General features: G+C 50.4%; 1 protein-coding gene across 1 annotated transcript; it reads left to right on the top strand.

The window, feature by feature from the left end:
- On the top strand, positions 1-25,780 carry LOC134039048 (phospholipid-transporting ATPase ABCA1-like). The gene is made up of 22 exons (XM_062484798.1): positions 1-174; positions 2,861-2,964; positions 5,082-5,175; positions 7,829-7,970; positions 8,099-8,217; positions 10,797-10,918; positions 12,156-12,347; positions 14,253-14,342; positions 17,590-17,833; positions 18,106-18,245; positions 18,363-18,479; positions 20,794-20,988; positions 21,102-21,310; positions 21,426-21,602; positions 21,728-21,950; positions 22,558-22,779; positions 23,282-23,486; positions 23,720-23,824; positions 24,231-24,405; positions 24,513-24,644; positions 25,089-25,228; positions 25,608-25,780. The coding sequence occupies exons 2-22, from the start codon at positions 2,899-2,901 to the stop codon at positions 25,778-25,780; spliced, it is 3,282 nt and encodes a 1,093-aa protein (XP_062340782.1). The 5' UTR covers positions 1-174; positions 2,861-2,898.
- The last annotated feature ends 753 nt before the right edge of the window (positions 25,781-26,533 follow it).

The raw sequence follows: 26,533 nt of genomic DNA, 5'->3' as shown, positions 1-26,533 counted from the left end.
CTCGAGGAGAGAAAAGGGCAGTTCTGTGAGAACAAGAGACAGAACGGTGCGAGGACAATAACGGTCGCGTTAAATGTGATTAAACGAAACTTACATTTTTGCGGTTACCAAGTCAAGGAATGTACCTTACAGGAACACTGAGACAACTGTAATAAGCAGCGCTCGGGACAAAAGGTTGGTTTATTATTCATTTTGAGAGTTTTCTGTGTTTTGTTTTAGCAAACTTTGCGTGCGGGTTATGCATGATCTTTGTCATCACTGTGATAACGAAACTTTGTTTGCACGATGTTTTCCTATATAATTCGTTTTCATCTTTCTTTGTAGTCACGTAACATATTTCATAACAAGAAACGGTGCGCTACGCGCGCTGGATTGTACCTGTTTTGTTTACATTATTTAATGCATGGATATTTCAATATTCTTCCTACAACCGTCGAAAATGTTAACCACGATTCACAAATGTGGATTTTTTCTGGGTTAGTATTGATTGGCTGAGATGACAAAATGTTTTTAATGTTGATAAATGCGTATGTGTGACTGTTCTGCTCGCGGAGTCGGTGGTGGAGGGGCGCTCGAGCATCTGCTGCTGAGTGTAGAGAATCGACGCTGATGACCGAGAGTAACCTTTCTTCTCGACACAATGAAACTCAGACAGATGGAACATAGGAAACGATTTTGGACATTTTATTTGCTTCGACTAAATTGACACTCGATCATAATGAAAGAATGTTACCTTATCAATTCCAACCAAATCGTGGTGTTTTAATGAGTCAAAATCATGTTTCTCCCTCACTCTAAAGAGATTGGGCTGTTTTGTAATAGACGCGTCCGAACAGTTGATTGATAATCTGCGGATTTGAAAGTGTTTAATATTTATTATACGGATTACACCTGATTGCACACAAGCATTGCATTGTTGTTCATAATTTTTTTTTTTTAAAGATCAAGGATTTTTTTTTTTTTAAAGATCAAGGACTTTTTTTTTTTTACCACAATCTAAGAATACAGTTAACATTATCAGCATGTCAGGCTCTTGGCTAAATGAAACTACTTTTCCTTATCCGAGTTTTTCTCGGAGACAAAAGATGAGTGACAAACAGTGACCATGAAAATATGACCATGGTATGGCACGTGAGAGAGAAACAGAGAGTAAACAACTCTGAAAAATGGCAATATTCTAATAAAACACTAGAGGCGCACGAGTTTTGCACCAAACCGCCACGAATCACTCGATAACGGACCGTTTACCGTCGTTTCTGACACGACGAAATCATTTTAATTTCAATGTCATTATGAATATCGCAAAGAGCCGACGGAATCTCGGTGGGGTGACAAAAACGAGGTGGTCATTCATTGTCATTCAGCTGTTGCGCCAAGTATTCACATGCACGTGCTGAACCATGCACCTACACATTCCTTAAGGACGGTGATGCGTAGCTAAAGTCCTGTGTGTGGATTGGATGCCACTCTTCATAGATTATACGTTAACCCCGACCACAGGAAAACACATCCACAATGATGGACAACAGTCACTGTTTAATCAGTGGGGTCCAGTCCAATTTGAGTTTCAATAAATTCATTTTTATTCTTTCTTTGTTTTTGTGAAAGTAAGTGAAATAAAAGACCTTGTCCCCACCGCCCCCTCACCCCCCCAGGAGGTGTGCAGGTGCCCGCTGCTGTTTGCAGATGCCCAAGCCTGTGTGCTTAGGTGGATCATCGCCCCTCTTCCTACACTGTGGGGAATCACGCCATTTACTCAGACTCCAAAAACCCCCACATTGGCTAGCCTGTTGGGTCAGCTGGACTGTGGTTGGACGGTAGTTATATAGTGGTCAGATGGTCCGTGTTTGACAACAGTCAGACTTTGATCCGGGGGAGCGTGGTGCGCGTCCAGTGAACTTGAACGTCCCTCCGTCCGTCCAGTCACAAGGTGCTGGATCTGCAGGTCAACAGCGCTTCCTGGTCCTACTCTGAGCGTGTGTGTCTCACTCTGAGCCTGTGTGTCTCACTCTGAGCCTGTGTGTCTCACTCTGAGCCTGTGTGTCTCACTCTGAGCGTGTGTGTCTCACTCTGAGCCTGTGTGTCTCACTCTGAGCGTGTGTGTCTCACTCTGAGCCTGTGTGTCTCACTCTGAGCGTGTGTGTGTGTCTCACTCTGAGCCTGTGTGTGTGTCTCACTCTGAGCCTGTGTGTCTCACTCTGAGCGTGTGTGTGTGTCTCACTCGGAGCCTGTGTGTGTGTCTCACTCTGAGCCTGTGTGTCTCACTGAGCCTGTGTGTCTCACTCTGAGCCTGTGTGTCTCACTCTGAGCGTGTGTGTGTGTCTCACTCTGAGCCTGTGTGTGTGTCTCACTCTGAGCCTGTGTGTCTCACTCTGAGCGTGTGTGTGTGTCTCACTCGGAGCCTGTGTGTGTGTCTCACTCTGAGCCTGTGTGTCTCACTCTGAGCGTGTGTGTGTGTCTCACTCGGAGCCTGTGTGTGTGTCTCACTCTGAGCCTGTGTGTCTCACTCTGAGCGTGTGTGTGTGTCTCACTCGGAGCCTGTGTGTGTGTCTCACTCTGAGCGTGTGTGTGTCTCACTCTGAGCGTGTGTGTGTCTCACTCTGAGCATGTGTGTGTCTCACTCTGAGCCTGTGTGTGTGTCTCACTCTGAGCCTGTGTGTGTGTCTCACTCTGAGCGTGTGTGTGTGTCTCACTCTGAGCCTGTGTGTGTGTCTCACTCTGAGCCTGTGTGTGTGTCTCACTCTGAGCGTGTGTGTGTCTCACTCTGAGCGTGTGTGTGTGTCTCACTCTGAGCCTGTGTGCGTGTCTCACTGAGCGTGTGTGTGTGTCTCACTCTGAGGGTGTGTGTTGTGTTTTGCAGTCAGGAGGCCGGCGTGGTGTGTGAGTGTGTGAGGCGTCATGGCCATCTCTACTCAGCTGGGCTTGCTCCTGTGGAAGAACTTCACCTATCGACGGAGACAGAAAGTAAGTCACCAACACGTCGCCGCGGACGCCTGTCTAGCATTCCTATTTTAAGCGAACTGTTCCTTTAAATGTCGACAAAAACTGTAGCTGTTCCCGGAGGATGATGCTGTTTGTTGTTTAACTGAATATTCAGTGAAGGAGTCAAGGAAAGAGGCCTGTTGGAAAAACGTGTGAATTGGTAAAATAATGGAACGTGATATCGTCATTCAGCCTCTTCAGAGATGACTCACTGTTCATTGAGGTTTTGCACAATGGGTACGCAAACTGTGGAGAATATCAAGTCCACCATGAAGAGGACACACACGCACACGCACACACACACACACACACACACACCGTCCAGAACAAAGGTGATCATGTAATTGCGATAGCATTCCCCAGTTCTGTACATTTAGTTCAGACTGCAAGGTCAAAATGCGAGTCACGCTATCTGACCTCTGACATTTGAGGTGCTCTTCTGTTGCCTCACCAGCCCTTTGTTGTAATGTATGCTACAAACACCGTACGCATTTACAAAGCAGAAGTGTACGGACTTGTGTTTGGCTGGTGTAGCAGACCTTCCAGGAGAGAAAGCTCCCAGCCTGAGGCAGCAGCTGCCACGTGGCAGATGCTCCTTCTCCTCCAAGCCCCTCTGCTCCTCCCCCTGTTCTCCTTCTCCTCCCCCTGTTCTCCTTCTCCTCCCCCTGTTCTCCTTCTCCTCCCCCTGTTCTCCTTCTCCTCCCCCTGCTCCCCTGCTCCTCCCCCTGTTCTCCTGCTCCTCCCCCTGTTCTCCTTCTCCTCCCCCTGTTCTCCTTCTCCTCCCCCTGTTCTCCTGCTCCTCCCCCTGTTCTCCTGCTCCTCCCCCTGTTCTCCTTCTCCTCCCCCTGTTCTCCTTCTCCTCCCCCTGTTCTCCTGCTCCTCCCCCTGTTCTCCTTCTCCTCCCCCTGTTCTCCTTCTCCTCCCCCTGCTCCCCTGCTCCTCCCCCTGTTCTCCTTCTCCTCCCCCTGTTCTCCTTCTCCTCCCCCTGTTCTCCTGCTCCTCCCCCTGTTCTCCTGCTTCTCCCCCTGTTCTCCTGCTTCTCCCCCTGTTCTCCTGCTCCTCCCCCTGTTCTCCTGCTTCTCCCCCTGTTCTCCTTCTCCTCCCCCTGTTCTCCTGCTCCTCCCCCTGTTCTCCTGCTTCTCCCCCTGTTCTCCTGCTTCTCCCCCTGTTCTCCTGCTCCTCCCCCTTTTCTCCTGCTTCTCCCCCTGTTCTCCTGCTTCTCCCCCTGTTCTCCTGCTTCTCCCCCTGTTCTCCTTCTCCTCCCCCTGTTCTCCTGCTTCTCCCCCTGTTCTCCTTCTCCTCCCCCTGTTCTCCTGCTCCTCCCCCTGTTCTCCTTCTCCTCCCCCTGTTCTCCTGCTCCTCCCCCTGTTCTCCTGCTTCTCCCCCTGTTCTCCTTCTCCTCCCCCTGTTCTCCTTCTCCTCCCCCTGTTCTCCTGCTCCTCCCCCTGTTCTCCTGCTCCTCCCCCTGTTCTCCTTCTCCTCCCCCTGTTCTCCTGCTCCTCCCCCTGTTCTCCTGCTCCTCCCCCTGTTCTCCTGCTTCTCCCCCTGTTCTCCTTCTCCTCCCCCTGTTCTCCTGCTCCTCCCCCTGTTCTCCTTCTCCTCCCCCTGTTCTCCTGCTCCTCCCCCTGTTCTCCTGCTCCTCCCCCTGTTCTCCATATCCCTCTCCAGCCACCCCAACAGGGTCAGGAAGGAGGAATGCACACGTGATAAGCTTTTCTATAACTTCCTTCCAACAACAACCCAACTGCAACAACCCCCACCCTCTGTAATGTAGCATAGAATGACCCACTTCTACTGGAGAAACCTGGCCTGATCCATTAAAAAAGTACATGTTTAAAAGGTATATAGGTAAAAAAAAAAAAAAAAAGATTCTTAATTTTTTTTGATAAGATTAAGTATAAGTAGATTTATATTCAAAAGGTAGTTTCAGGACATGAAACATTACCCACTGCTGGGTAATCTCTCCCTGCTGGGCAAATATTGACAGAAACATACAAAGCTGTTTCTTTGAAAGAACAGAGTGTCTCTCAAGGTAAACAGGTGGGCGTGCAGCTTCATGACGTTGTCCTGATCACATGTCCCTCCTCCTCCTCCTCCAGCTCCAGCTGATGATCGAGATCGTCTGGCCGCTCTTCATCTTCTTCATCCTCATCTCTGTCAGGATGTACTACCCCCCCTACGAGCAGCATGAATGTAAGTACCCTGGGGGGGAGGGGAGGGGGGGGGAGGGGAGGAATGGAGGATTTGATGGAGGGTTGGACAGGGGGGTGGAGGGAGGGGTGGCCAGAGGGAGGGGTGGAGGGAGGGGTGGCCAGAGGGAGGGGTGGAGGGAGGGGTGGCCAGAGGGAGGGGTGGAGGGAGGGGTGGCCAGAGGGAGGGGTGGAGGGAGTGTGGAATGGAAGGAGGAGGGAGGACTGCAGGAAGGAGGGGAGGGAGGGAGTAAGTAAGTAAGTAAATTGTATTTATAAAGCACACTCACAACACAGCAAGGCTGACCGAGGTGCCGAAAAAAAGCACAAAAACAGTAATCCAAATACATAAAAAAAAACACTATAAAATGGGGAGGGAGGGATGGAGGGAGGGAATAGATTAAATCGAAACAGGGTGACAACACTGTAGAACATGTGGATCGGACACAGTATCCTCATGTGGTTTTTGTTCGGAACCCGTCACTGTTTCTGAGCAGCAAGACCGGCTGACAGTCTAGCTAGACCAGTCACACACGTCACAAGACCAGATCCAGACCCAACCTGCCTAAGGACGTGGCTTCCATGTTATCAGCTACAAGAGCTTGTTGTTCTCCAAGCCTTTACGGAGACACAAACAGCAGCCACAGCTAAATGTTTGTACAGAGCAGTAGAGCAGCTTTGTTAATCATGCTCCTGGAGATTCTCACATCGGCGGTGTTTCATCCCAGAGAACCGACAGTCAAGATTGTCATACAGGGGGAAGTTCCTCATTCACTCCTCCATGTTGCTCAGTCAAGACCCCGACTGTGTTTGTCTGATCGTAACACAAACTGCACAGCAGCAGAAGAACACCTAGGATTCGCTGTAGAGCGTTTTAGTGGAAGCTGTCCTCACTGGACGGAGCATCAGGGTCAGCCCTCCTCCACACTGTTGTCTTGGATACCATCAGCCCACATGATTGGTCAATATTTGTGTTTCTTTCGACATTTCATTGTTCCACTCGCTGGCACACACACACCAGTCGAAGCCAAACAATAACAATAAGTAATTTTGTTATATGAATATGTGACAGGGGTCCTGGTCTATAGAGTGAGTTTACAAAATACGCCAGGCTTATTTCGGTTAGTCTGATTCATTTTCCAGTTGATTTGGTTCCATAAAGCAAGTTTAACTTAGTTCAAGCTCAGTTACTATGGCAACTTATGCTGAGAAACTAGCCTGGTCCGGGGCAGGATAACTGTCAGGCTTAACCTGTGTTGTTACTTTACCAGACGTTCCTGTAACACTGACCCAATGGGAAAACCATGATTCATCACAGACTTTCTGGTGTGTTTTTTACTTTATGAACCACTTTACCAGTCTGAGAATTAAAGTCAATATCCAAATACATAAATCCATAATAAGGTTTGGGACCCTTCTAAGCTTGCTGTGACAAAATCTCTCAGGACCCAGATCTCAACTCAGGACTCCTAGAAAATCTCCTAGAGATGTAATTCTGTTCATTGAGAAGTCCTCTTATTTAATCAAGTCTTTGAATGATGATTCCATATAAATCAATCAGGGAACACAAACAACCTTGAAAATAGTCCTCATTCAAAATAAATGTTATCTGTGTGAGAGGTCATGGTACATGGAATGTTGCTTCATTCCAAGAAGGACAACCCATTCCGTCATAACAAGGTTAAAGATAAATCCATTTTACGGTGTTAAATTTCACCAGAAAACCTTCTAGTAAAAGGGTGTGCATTCCTATCATGCTGTTGAGTTACAGTCGATCTGGTGTTGAAATAGACTCAAACCTTACAGGTGACCTTTAGGTGTGTCAATATGTAGGACGGGTTCCCAGTTTCAGTGTGCGAGTGTATAAAAAATGCACTAGGCGTATTTTAAAAACATTAACCCCCCCCCATTTTTTAAACATCCACCGTTACTTCAGAAAGTAATATTGCTAAAACAAACACCATCGTTAGAGTTCAGTCACCCATTTCCTAATCCAGACACTCACGCTCATATCAGAGGACAACACATCTGAGCTTTGCCCACTAGCATCGCCCCAGACTGGTTCAGCGTTTGTCCTGAACACACCCCTCACACACCCTTCATACACCCCTCTATCTGGGCTGGCAGTCGTGTGTTTGCCCCGAGGGACAATTACAGCAGCACCAGCTACTGTAGAGCAGCTCTGATAAGATAACCACCAAGTTTGACCTTTCCTCTATAAAAGTCCCTTATCATGTATGAAAGGGTGTTCGTTCAGAAGAGGCTTTAGTCCAAGGAGACGTACGAGGGTGTGGGAGGGAATTGAACCTGGGACCTCTTGATCTGCGTCCAAATGCTCTGACACTGAGCTGTGCTCTCCTCTCGTAACCTTCAGTTCAGTAAACTCAGATGATCTCGCTGGTCACCTCACTTGCACGTCAGGGAAACTGGGCGAGAGGTCTCTGTTTGACGAGGCTCTCGTGAACCAGGTGACCAGGTGAACCAGGTGACCACAGAGTACATCAAGAGCCCGGAGTTCAATCAGAACCAGTTTAGTCAAGAATTCAATTTCCAGGTTTACAAAATACAGGATTTTTTTTTCATGTATCCGGTTGATACGGCTGACAACGACCCCTCACCCCTCGTCTCACGACCTTTGACCCTCCTCTGCCCTTCAGGTCACTTCCCCAACAAGCCCATGCCCTCTGCGGGCACGTTGCCATGGGTACAGGGCATCATCTGCAACGCCAACAACCCCTGCTTCCGTTACCCCACACCTGGAGAGACGCCAGGGGTGGTGGGCAACTTCAACGACTCTATGTGAGTACATATGCATGCACACACACACGTGCACGCACACACAAATCTGTCTTCAATAATTTGAAAAAAAAAAACAGATACTCTGAATAACTTGAGATAAATCTCGTCCTTTCCATCCTTCCTCCCAGAATCTCCCGTCTGTTCAACGATGCTAAGAAGATCCTGCTGTACAGCCAGAACGACCGCAGCCTGCAGGGCTACAAGGGACTGGTCAGGGCTCTCAGGAAGATGCAGAAGAACACCAAAGGTCAGAACCACCACCTCCCCCGCTGCCGGGGCACGGAGAACGGGGATGATTTCATACTCTAGACCAGCCTCTCTTGACCCTGGTCCTCAGGGACCCCCTGCCCTGCATGTTCTAGATGTTTCCCTGCTCCAACACACCTGGTTTTAATGATGCTGAGACCGATTAAGAGCCGAGTCAGGTTCATCTTCAGTCTGAATGTAATGGTTGATGATTAACATTCCTAATCTGTATAAGGTTGAAAGTGAGAGACTGTACAGGCTAGAGTCCGGCCAACCTTGACCCTGATTTGGTTCCTCACTTCTCCTTCATATCTGCCAAGAACAACACGGGTTGCGTAATACGTTTTTTTTTTTATAATTATTTATTTAATGAAACCTTCGCATAAAATCATTCTTCGTTGTGTTGTAACCAAGGGCATTGACCAACACAAAGCATTCCATTCTTGGACCATTTAATTATTTAGCCTAGAAAAAGGATTATGTTCATGAATAAATATAACAGATAAAAATAAATTTGTTTGGAGAGTTCCACCACTTCCTGTCCTCCCATCCTGGGTTATGACTACTTCCTGTGCCAGAAGTATCTCGGATCTTATCTAGCATCTTGGGTCATGAAAACTGTGTGAGCATAACTGCGTAATTGTCAATTCCGGTCCAGTCACGTGTATATTCATTCAGTAAATAAAGCAAGTAAAAAGCTAGTCATGTTATCCAGCCAGTGCCCAGTGAAAGCAAGAGAAGCCTTTTAAAAGACTTGATCATTAAAAAAAAAAAACTTTTATATGGTAACAGATTCATACAGCAAATGCATCAGGTGCCTAATGGCTAGCCTGAATACATACTTAATACTTGAAGGGGTTGAACAGTGTTTATCCTGGGGTTCCACCCAGAGTGATCTTGTAAGCAGGACACTTCCGATCTAAGATCATCCTCCCCCATCCTCAGGCCCCAAAAGCATCAAGGGAATTATGCAAATCTGATACAGGGAGGAGACACACAATTGTATCCTTATTGGCCTGGAGGCTAACCTTCGCACGACCTGACCAATCACAGCACATCTTTGGCGTTATTTCGAAGGGCATGTTCATTTGTAACAAGGTAGATTGCGGCGGTGGGAATCTGTAATCTGGCCTGTGCGTCCTGTTGCTCCAGAGTTAAACCATCATTCCTGAGGGCTCATCTGCTGCAATGCAGTCTGGGAGGGGGAGCTTTCCCTCGGGGATGGTGATTAAGCCTCGTTAACACTCCCCTGGATGTTTACCTATTACCCGGGGGTTGTCACACACACACACACACACAGAGACACACACACAGAGAGACACACACAGACACACACACACACACACACAGAGACACACACACAGAGAGACACACACAGACACACACACACACACACACACACAGAGACACACACACAGAGACACACACACAGAGACACACACACAGACACACACACACAGAGACACACACACACAGACACACACACTCAGGGCCATGCAGCAACTTCCTTGCCTCTCCAGGGATGTCAGCTGTGTATCCTGTCTGCTGTATGTCACACAGACCAGGGAACATGAGGAGACGCCTCACATGCAGTAGGATAGAACACAACCGAACAGAACAGAATAGAACAGAAAGAGTTATTCAAAGGTAAAATGATGGTTTGGGGTGCCATTTTCTAAACTGCAGTCCCGTTCCCCCACAGCTTGAAGGATGGGGAGGTTGTTGAGAGTGAGGGTGGGGGTGAGGGTGGTGAACTTGGGCAGAGTTATGGAGTGAGGGTGGTGTTGGTAATATAACAAATGACTTGGGCAGAGTTGAGCTGGTATTTGGGCCGGAGGTGAACGACCTGTAGTGACCTTGTCCTGGTACACTGTGGACCAGCAGGGAGCTGAGTCAAGCTGGGCACTGCATGAGGAGATGACTTCCCTGGAATGCACACACACACTCTGTCTCTCTCTCACACACACACACACACACACACAGGGTACAATGGGCTCTGTCTGAGGTCAGAGTGTGTGTGTGTGTGAGAGAGAGAAATAGAGAAGGAAGGAAGGACTGGGAATAACCGGTTCTTGGCACGCACGCACACACACACGCACGCACGTACGCACGCACGCACGCACGCAGCCCCGACAGACCAAACCCACTGTACTTGCACAAGTTCATCATTTCATGTGCTGGTCCATTATCCTCCCACCATGTCATTGGAATTCTGACGATGTATTTAAAGAAGCTTCTTGAACTGGATCTCTGTCTGGGGAGGGAGGGAGGGAGGGAGGGAGGGAGGCTGTTTGGTTGGTGAAGGATGACGAGCCTTTTAATGGATGTTCTGGGAGAACAAGTTCCATCCCAACAGCTTCATTAGCTGTGTTTTGGATGTGGTTACAGTTGTGTTTGGTTGATTCAGTACAAGGTCATGGGGCTGCACTCTCTAACGTAACCCTGGAAACAGTTCATTTAAAATAGAATTTTACACTGCATTTCCTTAATTGACTCCCGTCATTCACTTTTCCAAATCGACAGTCCAGTATAATTCAAACGTGTCTAATGACAGCTTCCTGTTTCCTGTGATGTCATCAGGATTCAAGCTGAAGGACTTCCTGCGAGACGAGGAGACCCTGTCCCTGTTCCTCCATCGCAACGCGTCCCTGTCGCACCACGCCGTCAAGCACATCGTCGAGGCCGACGTCAACCTGGAGAAGGTACGCAGAGGCCTCTGTAGCGCCCCCTGGAGCCAGCCTTGCTCTGAACACCCAGGAATGCAGCATGTAGGCAGCTACAGGAGGACTCTCACACCGTAATTGGTGTTTGTGGTTCTCATCTAATTTGTCTCTCTCTCCCCCTCTCTCACTCTCTGTGACTCTCTCTCTCCCTCTCTCCCCCTCCCTCTTTCGCTCTCTCTCTCTCTCTCTCTCTCTCTCTCTCTCTCTCTCTCTCTCTCTCTCTCTCTCTCTCTCTCTCACTCCCTCTCTCTCTCTATCCTCTCTCATTGTTTTTCTCTCTGCTCTATCATTTTGTCTCAACACTTTTCATTCTCCCTTTTCTTTCTCTCTCTCTCTCTCTCCCTCTCTCTCTCTCTCCCTCTCTCTCCCTCTCTCTCCCTCTCTCTCCCTCTCTCTCTCCCTCTCTCTCCCCCTCTCTCCCTCTCTCTCTCCCTCTCTCTCCCCCTCTCTCTCCCTCTCTCTGCCCCTAATGACCTCCACATGCTATATCTGGGTTCAGAGGCGTTCGGCTGGGGTTGTTTGGTGTGTTCTACTAGAGGGTGCCGGGAGCAGGACAGCGTTTGGGCGCTTTCATGATCAAATAAAAACCGAAACTAATGTATTCATTTAGCTGGTAGCATCTGGATGCTTTAATCCAAAGTGACATTTAGAGCTTTAGTCCCATAGTACAGAACAGTTTTCATCAGGTCGGATACTGGAACGAGTATAGCAGCTTTCCTAATGGGTTTTAAATACTATAATTATAATACCTCTATCTTAGCAAGGCATTCTTCTGAAAGGAGAGGAGGGCCAGAGAATTTCAGTGTATAAAACTTGTTACACATGGCTGATAAACTAGAAACTTGAGATTATGATGGCTGTCTCACCGCCAAACATCTGTTATTGGGTGTTATGGTTAGTTACTGCTTGTGGCTAGAGAACACGATTCCTCATGCAAACATTCCAGAACTGCTACAGAATGTTTCTAGAAGGTTCTAGAACCGCCGGGATGGAGCGACTCTAAGCACGTGTATTTCACCATAGATTTACCAGTGGCAGGAACGCTCAGACTTGCTTTTGAAGAAATCTGAAAAAAGCTCACGTCTGGACTAGCCTTCAGTTTAGCGTGCTACCACAGTCTCACGGGACAACCGTCAACATACAACTTCCTGTTCCTAACTGAACCTCCATTTATATTGTCCACCCCCCATCCTCCCCATCCCCTTCCCCCATCCAGGTTTTGATCCGAGGCTTTGGTGTCCATCTCAGGGACATGTGTAACGGCACATCCTTGGAGGACTTCGTCACCATCTCCGACAGAAACGTGTCGCAACACGTACAGGAAATCATCTGCAGGTCCTCTGGTGATTGGCTGGACCGGGCACAGAGCCACTTCCTGTCCAACCTGGACTTCCTGAAACCCATTCGGGTAAGAGGGCTGCTTAGCAACAGCGACGCAAACCTACCTACACTCAGACGTGATGTATTTATTGGGTTGACTTGACAGGGGGCGCAAAGAACTGCTGTGTCCCAAAGACTGTTGAGATGCCAAGAAGGATTAGACTGCAGTGGATCAGAGGAGCTGAACTGATAATGATCCCCCAGACAAGAGACTGCAGAGAAAAAACCCCCAAACGACCTTACTCACTTCCGTGAATCAAGGATGTCAGATAAAATGTGTTTACTGTAGAGAAACCTGGTCTGTCATCCCCCCTTCCACACACACATACACACACTCACATACACACACACACATACACACACTCACATACACACACACACATACACACACTCACATACACACACACACACACATACACACACTCACATACACACACCCACATACACACACTCACATATACACTCAGAGATCCCCCTTCCACACACACATACACACACTCACATACACACTCAGAGATCCCCCTTCCACACACACATACACACACTCACATACACACTCAGAGATCCCCCTTCCACACACACATACACACACTCACATACACACTCAGAGATCCCCCTTCCACACACACATACACACACTCACATACACACTCAGAGATCCCCCTTCCACACACACATACACACACTCACATACACACTCAGAGATCCCCCTTCCACACACACATACACACACTCACATATACACTCAGAGATCCCCCTTCCACACACACATACACACACTCACATACACACTCAGAGATCCCCCTTCCACACACACATACACACACTCACATATACACTCAGAGATCCCCCTTCCACACACACATACACACACTCACATATACACTCAGAGATCCCCCTTCCACACACACATACACACACTCACATATACACTCAGAGATCCCCCTTCCACACACACATACACACACTCACATACACACACACACATACACACACTCACATACACACACACACATACACACACTCACATACACACACACACATACACACACTCACATACACACACACATACACACACTCACATACACACACACACATACACACACTCACATACACACACGCACATACACACACACACATACACACACACACATACACACACTCACATATACACTCAGAGAACAGAATGTTCTCTCAGTGGGTCAGAGAGGTGAAGAAAGGATGAAGAAAGAGAGAAATAGAGAGAAATAGGAGGGAGAAAGAGAGAGAAAGAGAGGGAGAGAGTGGAAGGGGGGAGGGATGGATGGAGGGGGGAGGGAGGGAGGGAAGGAGGGAGGGGGGAGGGAGGGATGGGGGAGGGAGGGAGGGAAGGAGGGAGGGGGGAGGGAGGGGGGGGAGGGAGGGAGGGAAGGAGGGAGGGGGGGAGGGATGGAGGGGGGGAGGGAGGGAGGGAGGGGGAGGATGAGGCTCCTCTGGGGGTCATCCAGCAGCAGTTTTGGGCCACGGCCCCAGTCCCTCCTCCAGTCTGACGCTGACTCTGCAGTCAAATGCTCCACCACTGAGCTGGCTCTCTCCAGTGTGTGTTCTGGAACGTTCCCCAGATCAGTAAGAGGATGTGAACTATTACCCTGCTGCTACGATGTTTAACAAGGATGTGAAAGCGTCCTCTGATATGTGTAAAGGGGTTCCTGAGTGAATCCCATCCAGGGGGTGAGAGTGTAGCGGCCTTGGTCATCAGCAGATTCTCTCTGTATTGGATTATATTCCCAGAGTGGATAAATGAACGTTAACAGTTATTTATTGTTAACTCTCCTGCTGCGCTTCTCTTCTCTCTCTCTCTCTCTCTCTCTCTCTCTCTCTCTCTCTCTCTCTCTCTCTCTCTCTCTCTCTCTCTCTCTCTCTCTCTCTCCTCCTCCCCCTCTCCCTGCAACAGAAGGATGTGAGGTCAGACCCTGAAGTGGTCCAGGATGTATCCATGGCAACCGATGTCCTGTTGGAGAGCCTGGGAGCCCTGGCTGTTGAGGTGAATGACAAACACACAAACACACACACACACACACACACACACAAACACACACAAACTTTTAATTAAGAAAATCACATTTAACGGCCACATCCTCAGTTGCTGTCCTGCCCACATTTGAAAACAAACCTACGCCCTTGCTGTGTACACACACACACACACACACACACACACACACACACACACACACACACACACACACACACACACACACACACACACACAGTGACCAGTTTAGTTCAGCCTAATGCAGGCTAGCTCCGGATGAAGTGTAACTGGAGACTGGTGAGAGGAATCTCAGCATCTTAACCTGGATCTGTCTGCACTGTGCAGAGTCACCCTCACACACACACACACACACACACGCACTGTAGAGTCAGCCAAAGCTGAACACATTCCAAGGGGTAACTAAATCTCACACACACACACACGTCAGGGGGTAACTAAATCACACACATGTTGGGGTAACGGAATCTGTCCAGATAGGACTCTTGTCTCCAGGAGGGTTTTTGCCCTGACCTTTAGACTGGAGTACAGTAGATTAAGCTGCCCCTGGACTAGCGACACACACACACCGCACACACACACACACACTGACCTCTCACCCCCCATCTCCTCTGTTCCTATGCCCTTACTTGCTGAGTAAGCGAAACATAAATCAGCCGTCAGCTGTGTGTGTGTGATCCCTACTAATGTGTTTACCAGACCTCGTCCATCGGCATATGATTCCTTTCTGGAACAGACAAGCAGCAGCAAGCAGGGATATGAACACGCAGAAACTAACGAGGTCACCACCTCCAGCGGAGACCTCAGAGACACAAAAACAACTCGGTTCCACCAGCGAGTACTTCCTGTTCTATAGCTTGTGTTTACTTCCTGACTCCACGGCGTTCTATAACTTGTTTGGCTGGGTGAGAGAGGCTTATGCTGTCTTATCCCAGCAGTGTTAGCCCTAGCTGTCCCTAGCAGGCTGATTGACAGTAAGCCCTCCAGAAAGACAGTTTATCCTTGACAACCCATAACGAGTCTGTCCGTGTTGCCGACGGTGTTTCTGAGCCCTAGTGGACGTGGTCAATGTGAGTTGTGCGTAGTGTAGAGTGTGCCTAGTGTAGTTAGACCCCTGGGGAAGGTATTTCTGCGTGCTGGTGCAGGGAAACTCCAGTGCTGTACGCCTGGGCAACCTGTTAGCGTGGGGATAGCCAGCTAGCATGCTAGCAGGGAGCTGAACTCTAGTAACCCCGCCCCCCCCCCCAGACAGGCAGGTTACTGCAGGTCAGCCTGCCAGCCTGTTCATGCTGTCTTACTCACATTACTCAGCTTGTTACCATGTAAGTGTGGCCTCAGGGTGGATATAAACACACACACACACACACAAGGTATGCACTCACACACACCCACACAAGGTATGCACACACATTCAGACACACACACACACAAGGTATGCACACACACTCAGACACACTCACTCACACCTTTTAAACGATGACTGTGTTGTGTGACGCTGACGAGTGCATCAGAAAACAGAGGGTTTCTTGCGGTCAATGCTCTCCCTTCTACAGGGAAAAAAAGAAAAGACTAACACACACACACGCACACACACGCACGCACACACACACACACACGCACACACACACACACACACACGCACACTTGAGAGGCTTCCAGTTGTCTTGACTACAGGGTTGAGGTTAGCTTGGTAGCAGAGTGGCTGGTACTGTGCTGTGAGAGGCTAGTCTCCCCGGGTCAAAACTCTAACAACACACACACACACGCCGGATACACACACACATATTTACATGGAGCCAAAGAGGCAGACACGGACACATTCGGTCAGGCACGTCACACACACCCTCCCTCCCCGCTGTGTGAGATATGTTCTTTGTGTGGTTTTGGCTGCAGCGAGCAGGATGAAGCATGTGACTGTGAGATGTGGATCACATCTCAAACACACACAGGAGACAAGGAGAGAGAGGATCTGGTGCGCTGGTTTCACTGCTATCGAGCTTAACTGGAGCGTTTTATACTGTCACCATGAGCCCTTGCTGGGAAATCGTTGTGTGGTTTTTCTTGGGTTCTCTGGGAACAATAGACAGCCAAAAGTGTGGTTTAGTTAGTTTCATTGTTTTGGGGAGGTTGTAGTCGCAGGCTCAGCAGGGAAGGATAAGGAAGTGGAGGTTCGGATGATGTGCTGACTGCAGGTTCTGTTGAGACTGGAGCATTGTTTTTCTCCTGATAATAACCACCATCCTTCACTTCTGGGTGTCTGCTCGCTACACGCATGGCCGAGAGTAACCTCTCTTTGTTCTCTCTGTCTCTCCCTTCCTACCTTTCTTCCCCTCTCTCTCCCTCCCTCCCTCCGTCTCTCCCTCCGTCCCTCCCTCCCTCCTTCCCTCTCAGTCTAGTACATGTCAGGGCAGGACCTGTCCCACCTGACCACACACCCCAGGTTTGCCCTCCTCCCCCCCTCTCTCCGTTTCAAGATCACCCGCAAAGAAACCAAAGCAGAACTCAGGCGTGTGTCAAACCTAACATGCGTGACAGCTCTCGTGAGGTTGCTTAGTGAGATCCGGAGCGCTCAGTGTTTCTGACCCAGAGGGAAGTGAACCCACTCTGTCGTCAGGGTAGTTTTGGTTCAGGGTAGTTTAATAGTTGAATTGTACCTCAAGCGCAGTAGAACACTGGTGTTCCTGCTGTTTTCTGAAAGACAGACTGTGTTCTTAAAATGGTCTCTCTCTCTTTTGGAGAGTGTTTAAGCACAGCCACACCTAGGACGAATACACACACACACAGTCACACACACACACACACACACAGTCACACAGTCACACACACACGCGCACACACACACACACACACACACACACACACACTTGTCTGCCACACCATCAGAGTATTTCAGGAACAGCAGCTAAAGTTAACCCCATCAGGCTGCTTGTTGAGAACATGTAGTTTTCACCTCCGGCGGAAGACCAGCTATCTGTTCCCCTGACAACAACATGAACGGCGTTAGCTTTAGCATTAGCTTTAGCATTAGCATTAGCTTTAGCTTTAGCATTAGCGTGTCTGAACGTGACTCACATGTAGCGACACTCTCTCTGTCATACGGATGGTGGGTTTAATCCGTGCCGATTATGAGAACCAGTTAACACACACAACATGGATGTCACACGGCTGTACCACGTATATACAACACGTATGTAAACACGTATACATGTATGTAACGGGCGTGTGTGCATGTGTGTTCCAGCTGGTGAGCATGAACAGCTGGCAGGACCTGCGTAAGGAGCTGCAGTACCTGACGGCCAACGCCACGGGCAGCCCCAGCCACATGTACCAGGCCGTGTCTCGCATCGTGTGCGGACACCCGGAGGGCGGAGGACTGAAGATCAAGTCCCTCAACTGGTATGAGGACAACAACTACAAGGCCCTCTTCGGTGGCAACGGCAACGGTAGCGAGGACGAGCCGGTGTCCGCCTACGACAACTCCTCCAGTGAGTTGAGATCGGAGTCCTCTCTCTCTCTCTCTTTCTCTCCTCCTTCACAACAATTCCTGATCATGAACACTTCCTGTTTTGGTTGATGAATTTTGATGTCACATCCTTGTCCGACTCTGACAACCTTAAAACACTACACTTCTGATCCGTACTTTTCAACTACACTTCCCATAATGCAATTATGGCACACGATGTGTGTGGCTGAAAGGGTCAGCTGATTGGACGTTCTGAGCAGTGTAACGTGAGCTGGTGTCCCTCTCCTCCTCCAGCTCCGTACTGTAACAGTATGATGCGCGGCCTGGAGGCCAGCCCCATCTCCAGGATGATCTGGAGGGCGCTCAAACCTCTCCTGATGGGCAAGATCCTCTACACACCTGACACTCCCGCTACACAGAGGATCATACACGAGGTACGACACACACACACTCACACATATCCACACTCCAATTCTAACAGATCATACACAAGGTACAACACACACACACTCACATATCCACACTCCAATTCTAATTCTCCCCCCCCTCAGGTGAACAAGACGTTCCAGGAGCTGGGCGTGCTGAGGGACCTGGGGGGCCTGTGGGAGGAGATGAGGCCCAGGGTCTGGTCCTTCATGGAGAGCAGCGAGGAGATGGACCTGGTCCGGGTGAGGAGGCACACACACACACACAGGCAGCTGTTAAGGAACACATGCCACATCCGTTTTGACGAGTTGTGGCTGGCAGTCTCACGGGCTCAGAGGCCTTTATAATAAAGAGGAACTTTGAACTGCTCATGTAGGCGAGTCACATTAGAGACACTCACACAGAGGCAGGGGTGGAGGCAGGGGTGGAGGCAGGGGTGGAGGCAGGGGTGGAGGCAGGGGTGGAGTATACACTGGGAACGTGAGAACAGAACAAACGTGATGTCATTCAGCCATCGTTGCCGCGGCTCAACAAGGAAAAATTTAGATTTCCAAACTAGCGGAAAGTCGCCAGATTTGTCTGTAAGTAAGTAAGTAAGTAAGTAAGACTTTATTTATATAGCACATTTCATACAAGAATTGCAGCTCAAGGTGCTTTACATAAAATCAATAAAAACAATAATACAAGTGATAAACAATTCAAACAAAAATAAAAATCCCAATAAGATCTCTGTTCAAGAGAGAAACCAACTTTAAACATGCATCTTAAAAGTAACAATAATATAATTAATAAAAGTAGGAAAACCCTTTTGAGATAAAATTACTTAAATGCTTCGGTAAAAAGGTAGGTTTTAAGCTGTCTTTTAAAAATGTCTAGAGTGTTTGCTTCCCTAATATTTATGGGTAATTTGTTCCATAGTTTTGGGGCGTAATTGACAAAGGCCGAATCACCAATCTTCTCTAATAGGCCTGCATTTGATGATCGCAGTGTTCTAGCTGGTGTGTAGTTTATAAAGGAGTTAGCAATGTAGCTAGGTCCTTGTCCGTGTAGAGCTTTGTATGTGAGGAAAAGGACCTTAAAGTCAATTCTGAAGGTAACAGGGAGCCAGTGTAAAGTAGCTAGGACAGGACTAATGTGTTCTCTCCTTTTAGTTTTGGTTAATAATCTAGCTGCAGAATTTTGAATGAGCTGTAGTCTTTCAGTGGTTTTCTTGGGAATACCAGTGAAAAGTGCGTTACAGTAGTCCAGCCGGCTGGATATAAAAGCATGAATTAACTTCTCTGCATCATTTTGGTTTATGAATGGTCGTACCTTTGCTATATTCTTCAGGTGAAAGAAAGCTGTTTTGGTCACTTTATTAATGTGAGAGTTGAAATTCAAATCTGAGTCCAGGATTACACCGAGACTCGTCACCTCTGGTTTAAGACAGGGGGTTAAACCTCCAAGATTCTTAATAAGCATCTCTCTTTTGGATTTGGGGCCACATAGTAGGACTTCGGTTTTGTCTTCATTTAATTTAAGAAAGTTAGCGTTCATCCATTTGTTTATTGCCAACAGGCAGTTGGTAATGGAATTGATGGCCGTTGCATCGTTGGGTTCAGTGGATATATATAGTTGTGTGTGTCTGTAGTCGCTAGATGAGATATTATGTTGCTAGGGAAGGTGAAAAGTCGCTAAAACTAGCGACAAAGTCGCTTAATTGGCAACCCTGCTACAGTAACAACATCCAACTCCCCAAACTCAACATGTGTGCTTGTAGGGCCTTCTCTCCCTCTGACCACAGCCCACACTGCCCCCTGCCGGTGCAGGAGGAGAACTGCAGGACACTGGCTTATCTAACATTCCTGTGGGGTTATTAGTGGTTGATAGCTGGAATGAGCTCATAAACTATGAACCTCATGAACTACGAACCACTCTCTCTCTCTCTCTCTCTCTGTGTCTGAATCAGAAGCCTGTTTACTTACGGTGCCAGGCCAGAGTAGTTGATTACCGCTTAGTAGATAAGGGATGTGAATGTAGACCTGTGTGAGATGAAACTGATAATCTGATGATGAACGGGAGATTATGTGAGGTGACAAATAGACATGACGTAGTATATATTTTAGAATTATATAATCCACTTCAGACTGTACTATGTCCATACATACATACCATGAAACACAGGAAACATGGTAAGCCATTTTGTCTCTTAGCAGGCAGGTATTGTAAATACAGCATCATTTAACCTTGTAAGAAAATTTCAACATCACCTTTAGCTCCAAAAAACACATTTGCAAATAAGATTTTAACCAATGGGTCCTATTAAATTTGGTCTTTCAAAAAAAAGAAATTGGCAATTAAAGAGCTAAAGGTGACGTTGTAATTTTACAACAAGGGGTCTTACTGGGTTAAATGTATATAATAATATAAGAGAAAGCTTGTATGAGTGGTCACAATGTAAATTTGGACGGACAGGAATCGAACCGGTAACCTTCTGATTACCAGCCCGATTCCCTAACCGCTCAGCCATCTGACCCCCCCGGTTAGTCAAGCTAACCGTGCCTCCCCGTGCTCCAGACCCTGCTCCAGAACAACGCCAGTGCCCGCTTCCTGAACGACCGCCTGCAGGGGACAGACTGGAGGGTGGAGGACCTGTCGGCCTTCCTCCGCAAGGCCTCCGAGGACCACCGCCCACCCGGCTCAGCCTACACCTGGAAGGAGGCCTTCAACGAGACCGACCACGCCATCCTCACCATCTCACGCTTCATGGAGGTGTGTGTGTGTGTGTGTTCATATGTTAAGGGGTGTGTGTGTGTGTTTAAACCTCCAGTGGGGTTAGGTTCTCGGCGAAAGCTGTGTGTGATGCTGGGTCGTCTCCTCCACAGTGCGTCAACCTGGACAAGCTGGAGCCTGTGGCCAATGAGGAGCGCCTCGTCAATAAGTCCATGCGTCTCCTTGACGACCAGAAGTTCTGGGCGGGCATCGTGTTCCCAGACATCGCCCGCGGCAACAGCTCGGACCTGCCCGACAACGTGAACTACAAGATCCGCATGGACATCGACAACGTGGAGCGCACCAACAAGATCAAGGACGGGTGAGAGGACACACACACACACCATACTAGATACATACACACCGTACTGGACACTGTTTAAACACAATACCACTGGACAACTCTTAAGGCTGACCTCCCTTCCGTCCCTCCTCAGGTACTGGGACCCGGGTCCCAGGGCTGACCCGTTTGAGGACCTGCGCTACGTGTGGGGAGGGTTCTCCTACCTGCAGGACGTCATCGAGCAGGGCATCATCAGAGCTGTGACCGGGACCAAGGAGAAGACTGGGGTCTACATCCAGCAGATGCCCTACCCCTGCTACGTAGACGACATGTAGGTCACACACACACACACCCTATCTCTGTTAAGTGAACGACATGTAGGTCACACACACACACCTCTCTCAGTCTCCCTCTGACCCCAGCCTGACCCCAGCCTGCCTGACCTTCGACCCCCAGGTTCCTGCGGGTGATGAGTCGCTCCATGCCTTTGTTCATGACGCTGGCGTGGATGTACTCGGTGGCCCTCATCATCAAGGGCGTGGTCTACGAGAAGGAGGCGCGCCTCAAGGAGACCATGAGGATCATGGGATTGGACAACGGCGTCCTGTGGCTCAGCTGGTTCATCAGCAGCCTGATCCCCCTGCTGGTCAGCGCCGGGTTGCTGGTCCTCATCCTGAAGGTACACACACACACACACCTGCTGAGTAAGATACACACACACACACACACACCTGCTGAGTAAGATACACACACACACACACACCTGCTGAGTAAAATACACACGCACACACACTTGCTGAGTAAGATACACACACACACACACACACCTGCTGAGTAAGATACACACACCTGCTGAGTAAGATACACACACACTATGCAGACATAAATCTACTGTGTTTATATAAGTAGTCTTGACATCTCGGGTAATAATATCCTCCTCCTCCCTCTCTTCTCCTCCCCCTCTTCTCCTCCTCTCCTCCTCCCCCTCTCCTCCTCCTCTCCTTTCCTCCTCCCCCTCTCCTCTCCTCCTCCTCCTCCCCCTCTCCTCCTCCCCCTCTCCCCCTCTCCTCTCCTCCCCCTCTCTTATCATCCTCCCCCTCTCCTCTCCTCCTCCCCCTCTCCCCCTCTCCTCCTCCTCCTCTCCTTTCCTCCTCCCCCTCTCCTCTCCTCCTCCTCCTCCTCCCCCTCTCCCCCTCTCCTCCTCCCCCTCTCCTCCTCCTCTCCTCTCCTCCTCCTCCTCCTCCCCCTCTCCTCCTCCCCTCTCCCCTCCTCCCTCTCCTCTCCAGATGGGTAACCTTCTCCCCTACAGCGACCCAGGCGTGGTGTTCCTGTTCCTGGGCTCGTTCGCCGTGGTAACCATCATGCAGTGCTTCCTGATCAGCACCATCTTCTCGCGGGCCAACCTGGCGGCGGCGTGCGGGGGCATCATCTACTTCACGCTCTACCTGCCCTACGTGCTGTGTGTGGCCTGGCAGGACTACGTGGGCTACGGGGCCAAGATCCTGGTGGTGAGCACAGCGAGGGGAGGGGGGGGGGGTAGGGGTGTGTGTGAGAGTGGGTGAGCTCCTCCACCCGTCAGATGCCATATCAACACACAGGAGCTTTGCCGACTCTACTCACAGCCTCTCTCTCTCCTCTCTCCTCTCTCTTTCTCTCTCTCTCTCTCTCCTCTCTCTCTCTCCTCTCGTCTCTTTCTCTCTCTCCTCTCTCTCTCTCTCTCTCTCTCTCTCTCTCTCTCTCTCTCTCTCTCTCTCTCTCTCTCTCCTCTCTCCTCTCTCTCTCTCTCTCTCCTCTCTCTCTCTCCTCTCGTCTCTTTCTCTCTCTCTTCTCTCTCTCTCTCTCTCTCTCTCTCTCTCTCTCTCTCTCCTGTCTCTCTCCTCTCTCTTTCTCTCTCTCTCTCTCTCTCTCCTCTCGTCTCTTTCTCTCTCTCTCCTCTCTCTCTCTCTCTCTCTCTCTCTCTCTCTCTCTCTCTCTCTCTCTCTCTCTCTCCTGTCTCTCTCTCCTCTCCAGAGCCTGCTGTCCCCCGTGGCGTTTGGGTTTGGCTGTGAGTACTTTGCCCTGTTTGAGGAGCAGGGCGTGGGCATCCAGTGGTCCAACCTGCTGGCCAGCCCTCTAGAGGAGGACAGCTACAACCTGACCACCTCCATCTGCATGATGCTGGTGGACGCAGCCCTCTACGCCCTCATGACCTGGTACATAGAGGCCGTGTTCCCCGGTGAGTCTGAGGGGGAGGAGGAGGGAGGGGGGGAGGGGGAGAGGGATGGGGAGGGGGGGAGGGATGGGGAGGTCTGATATCTAAATATTTATAGTTGTTGATTGCTCCTCTGTAAGCCTGAGTGTGTACTGTAGTACTGAACTGCCTCTCCTCTCCCCTTCTCCTTTCTCCTCTCCGCTTCTCTCCTCTCCTCTGGTCTACTCTCCTCCTCTCCTCACTCCTCTCCTCTCCAGGTCAGTTTGGGATCCCCAGACCCTGGTACTTCCCCTTCACCAAGTCCTACTGGTGTGGAGAGAAGCCCTGCAACAACATGGCCACGCCCACAGGAAACGCTCAGGGTACGGACCAATCCCGTCCTCCCGTTTCTGACATCCCTCTGGCTTTGTCTTTGTGTTCTGACAGAGAGGCTGGCCTAGAGAAGCAGACTGTTAACTGTGCTTCTCCACACACAGCATCACTACAATGCTTTACTCATCCTTCTCTCCACCCCCTCCTCTTCCTCTCCTCCTCCTCTCCTCCCCCTCCTCTCCTCTCCTCCCCCTCTCCTCCTCCTCTCCTTTCCTCCTCTTCTCCTCCCCATCCTCTTCCTCTCCTCCTCCTCTCCTCCCCCCTCCTCTCCTCTCCTCCCCCTCTCCTCCTCCTCTCCTTTCCTCCTCTTCTCCTCCCCATCCTCTTCCTCTCCTCCTCCTCCCCTCCTCTCCTCTCCTCCTCCTCCTCCTCCTCCTCCTCCTCTCCTCCCCCTAGCGGTGTGTGTAGAGGAGGAGCCCTCCCACATCCAGCCAGGCGTGTACATTAAGAACCTGGTGAAGGTGTACAGCCACGGGAAGAAGCTGGCGGTGGACGGCCTGACGCTGGGCTTCTACGAGGGCCAGATCACCTCCTTCCTGGGCCACAACGGAGCCGGAAAAACCACCACCATGTAAGCACACTGCCTCTCTCAGATATACCACAACCTCTAGGAAACAGTCATTCCCCATGTGCCTGTACCGTGTGACAAGCGTAACGTGATGGGGTCTGCTGTGATAGGTCGATCCTGACCGGCTTGTTCCCGCCCACCTCCGGCACGGCCTACATCCTGGGGAAGGATATCCGCTCGGAGCTGAGCTCCATCAGGCAGAACCTGGGCGTGTGTCCCCAGCACAACGTGCTGTTCAGCATGTACGTACCCTCCCCCCCTGCTGGGACAGCTGCCGTTACTCATCCCTGAGGCTGCTGTTCATACTAGTGGTAATACTTCTGGGTATTGAGTAACTGCATTGATTTAACTTCTCTCCCCCCTCCTCCTCCTCTGCTCCTCTATTCCCCTCCTCTTCCTCTCCCCCCTCCTCCTCTCCTCCTCCCCCTCTCCTCCTCCTCTCCCCCCTCCTCCTCCTCTGCTCCTCTATTCCCCTCCTCTTCCTCTCCCCCCTCCTCCTCTCCTCCTCCCCTCTCCTCCTCCTCTCCCCCCTCCTCTCCTCCCCCCTCCTCCTCTCCTCCCCCCCTCCTCCTCTCCTCCCCCCATCCTCCTCCTCCCCCCCTCCTCCTCCTCTCCCCTCCTCCCCCCCCCCCCCCCCCTCCTCCTCCTCTCCCTCCTCCCCCCCCCCCTCCCCCCTCCTCCTCCAGGCTGACAGTTGAGGAGCATGTCTGGTTCTACGCCCGGCTGAAGGGTCTGTCTGAGGAGAAGGTGACAGCTGAGATGGAGCAGATAGTCAATGACGTCGGCCTTCCGCACAAACGCCAGTCCCTCACCAGCCAGCTGTCCGGTGAGAGTGTGTGTGTGAGTGTGTGTGTGTGTGTGTGTGCATGTATTTGTTGTTCTCCTACATTCTGTTCACCTTTCGAACCATTCAAAACCTTTTTTACTTAAAAAAACTAAAACATTTTCAAACTTTTGGAAAATACATAAAAAATTAAAACAAATGTTTTAAAAACCGTTTAGAATTTTCTTTCCCACTTTTTACTCATGTAAAAAAAAAATCAAAAGTCAAGTACTGAAAAATCTAGTTAAGTACAATAACAAAGTATTTGGACTTGGTTACTTCCCCTCTCTGGATATCACGCTCTCGACAGAATGCTCACAAGGGTAAAGGTGAACCAAGCAGAACACAGGAAGTGACATTGTTGTTTCTGTGGTGACGACAGGTGGCATGCAGAGGAAGCTGTCGGTGGCTCTGGCCTTCGTCGGGGGGTCAAAGGTCGTGATCCTGGACGAGCCCACGGCCGGTGTGGACCCCTACGCACGCAGAGGCATCTGGGACCTGCTGCTCAAGTATCGCCAAGGTAACCCCACCCAGCCACCCCCCCTCCCCCAGTGAATACTGTCACAGCATGTGGGGCGGCTCGCAAAGTTCAACTTGGGGCAGTCAAACCTCTCCCTATACATGCTGTAAGAGGAGATGACTCCATTACAGCATGTACTGATTTACCTGGTCTGTATTCACCTCCCACCCTCCCTCCATCCCTCCTCCTCTCCCTCCTCCCCCACCCACCCACCCTCCCTCCTCTCCCCTCCTCCCCCTCCCTCCATCCCTCCTCCCCCCTCCTCTCCCTCCTCCCCCACCCTCCCTTCATCCCTCCTCCCCCTCCTCTCCCTCCTCCCCCACCCTCCCTCCATCCCTCCTCCTCTCCCTCCTCCCCCACCCTCCCTCCATCCCTCCTCCTCTCCCTCCTCCCCCACCCACCCACCCTCCCTCCTCTCCCCTCCTCCCCCTCCCTCCCTTCATCCCTCCTCCCCCTCCTCTCCCTCCTCCCCCACCCTCCCTTCATCCCTCCTCCCCCTCCTCTCCCTCCTCCCCCACCCTCCCTCCATCCTCCTCCTCTCCTCCTCCCCACCCTCCTCCATCCCTCCTCCTCTCCCTCCTCCCCCACCCACCCACCCTCCCTCCTCTCCCCTCCTCCCCTCCCTCCCTTCATCCCTCCTCCCCCTCCTCTCCCTCCTCCCCCACCCTCCCTCCTCCCCCTCCCTCCCTTCATCCCTCCTCCCCCTCCTCTCCCTCCTCCCCCACCCTCCCTCCTCCCCCTCCTCTCCCTCCTCCCCCTCCCTCCCTTCATCCCTCCTCTCCCCTCCT

This window comes from Osmerus eperlanus, chromosome 18 (genome assembly GCF_963692335.1).
Source record: "Osmerus eperlanus chromosome 18, fOsmEpe2.1, whole genome shotgun sequence".
Lineage (NCBI taxonomy): Eukaryota > Metazoa > Chordata > Actinopteri > Osmeriformes > Osmeridae > Osmerus > Osmerus eperlanus.
The sequence above is the reverse complement of the archived record's forward strand: the minus strand, read 5'-3'. Positions and strand labels throughout refer to the sequence as shown.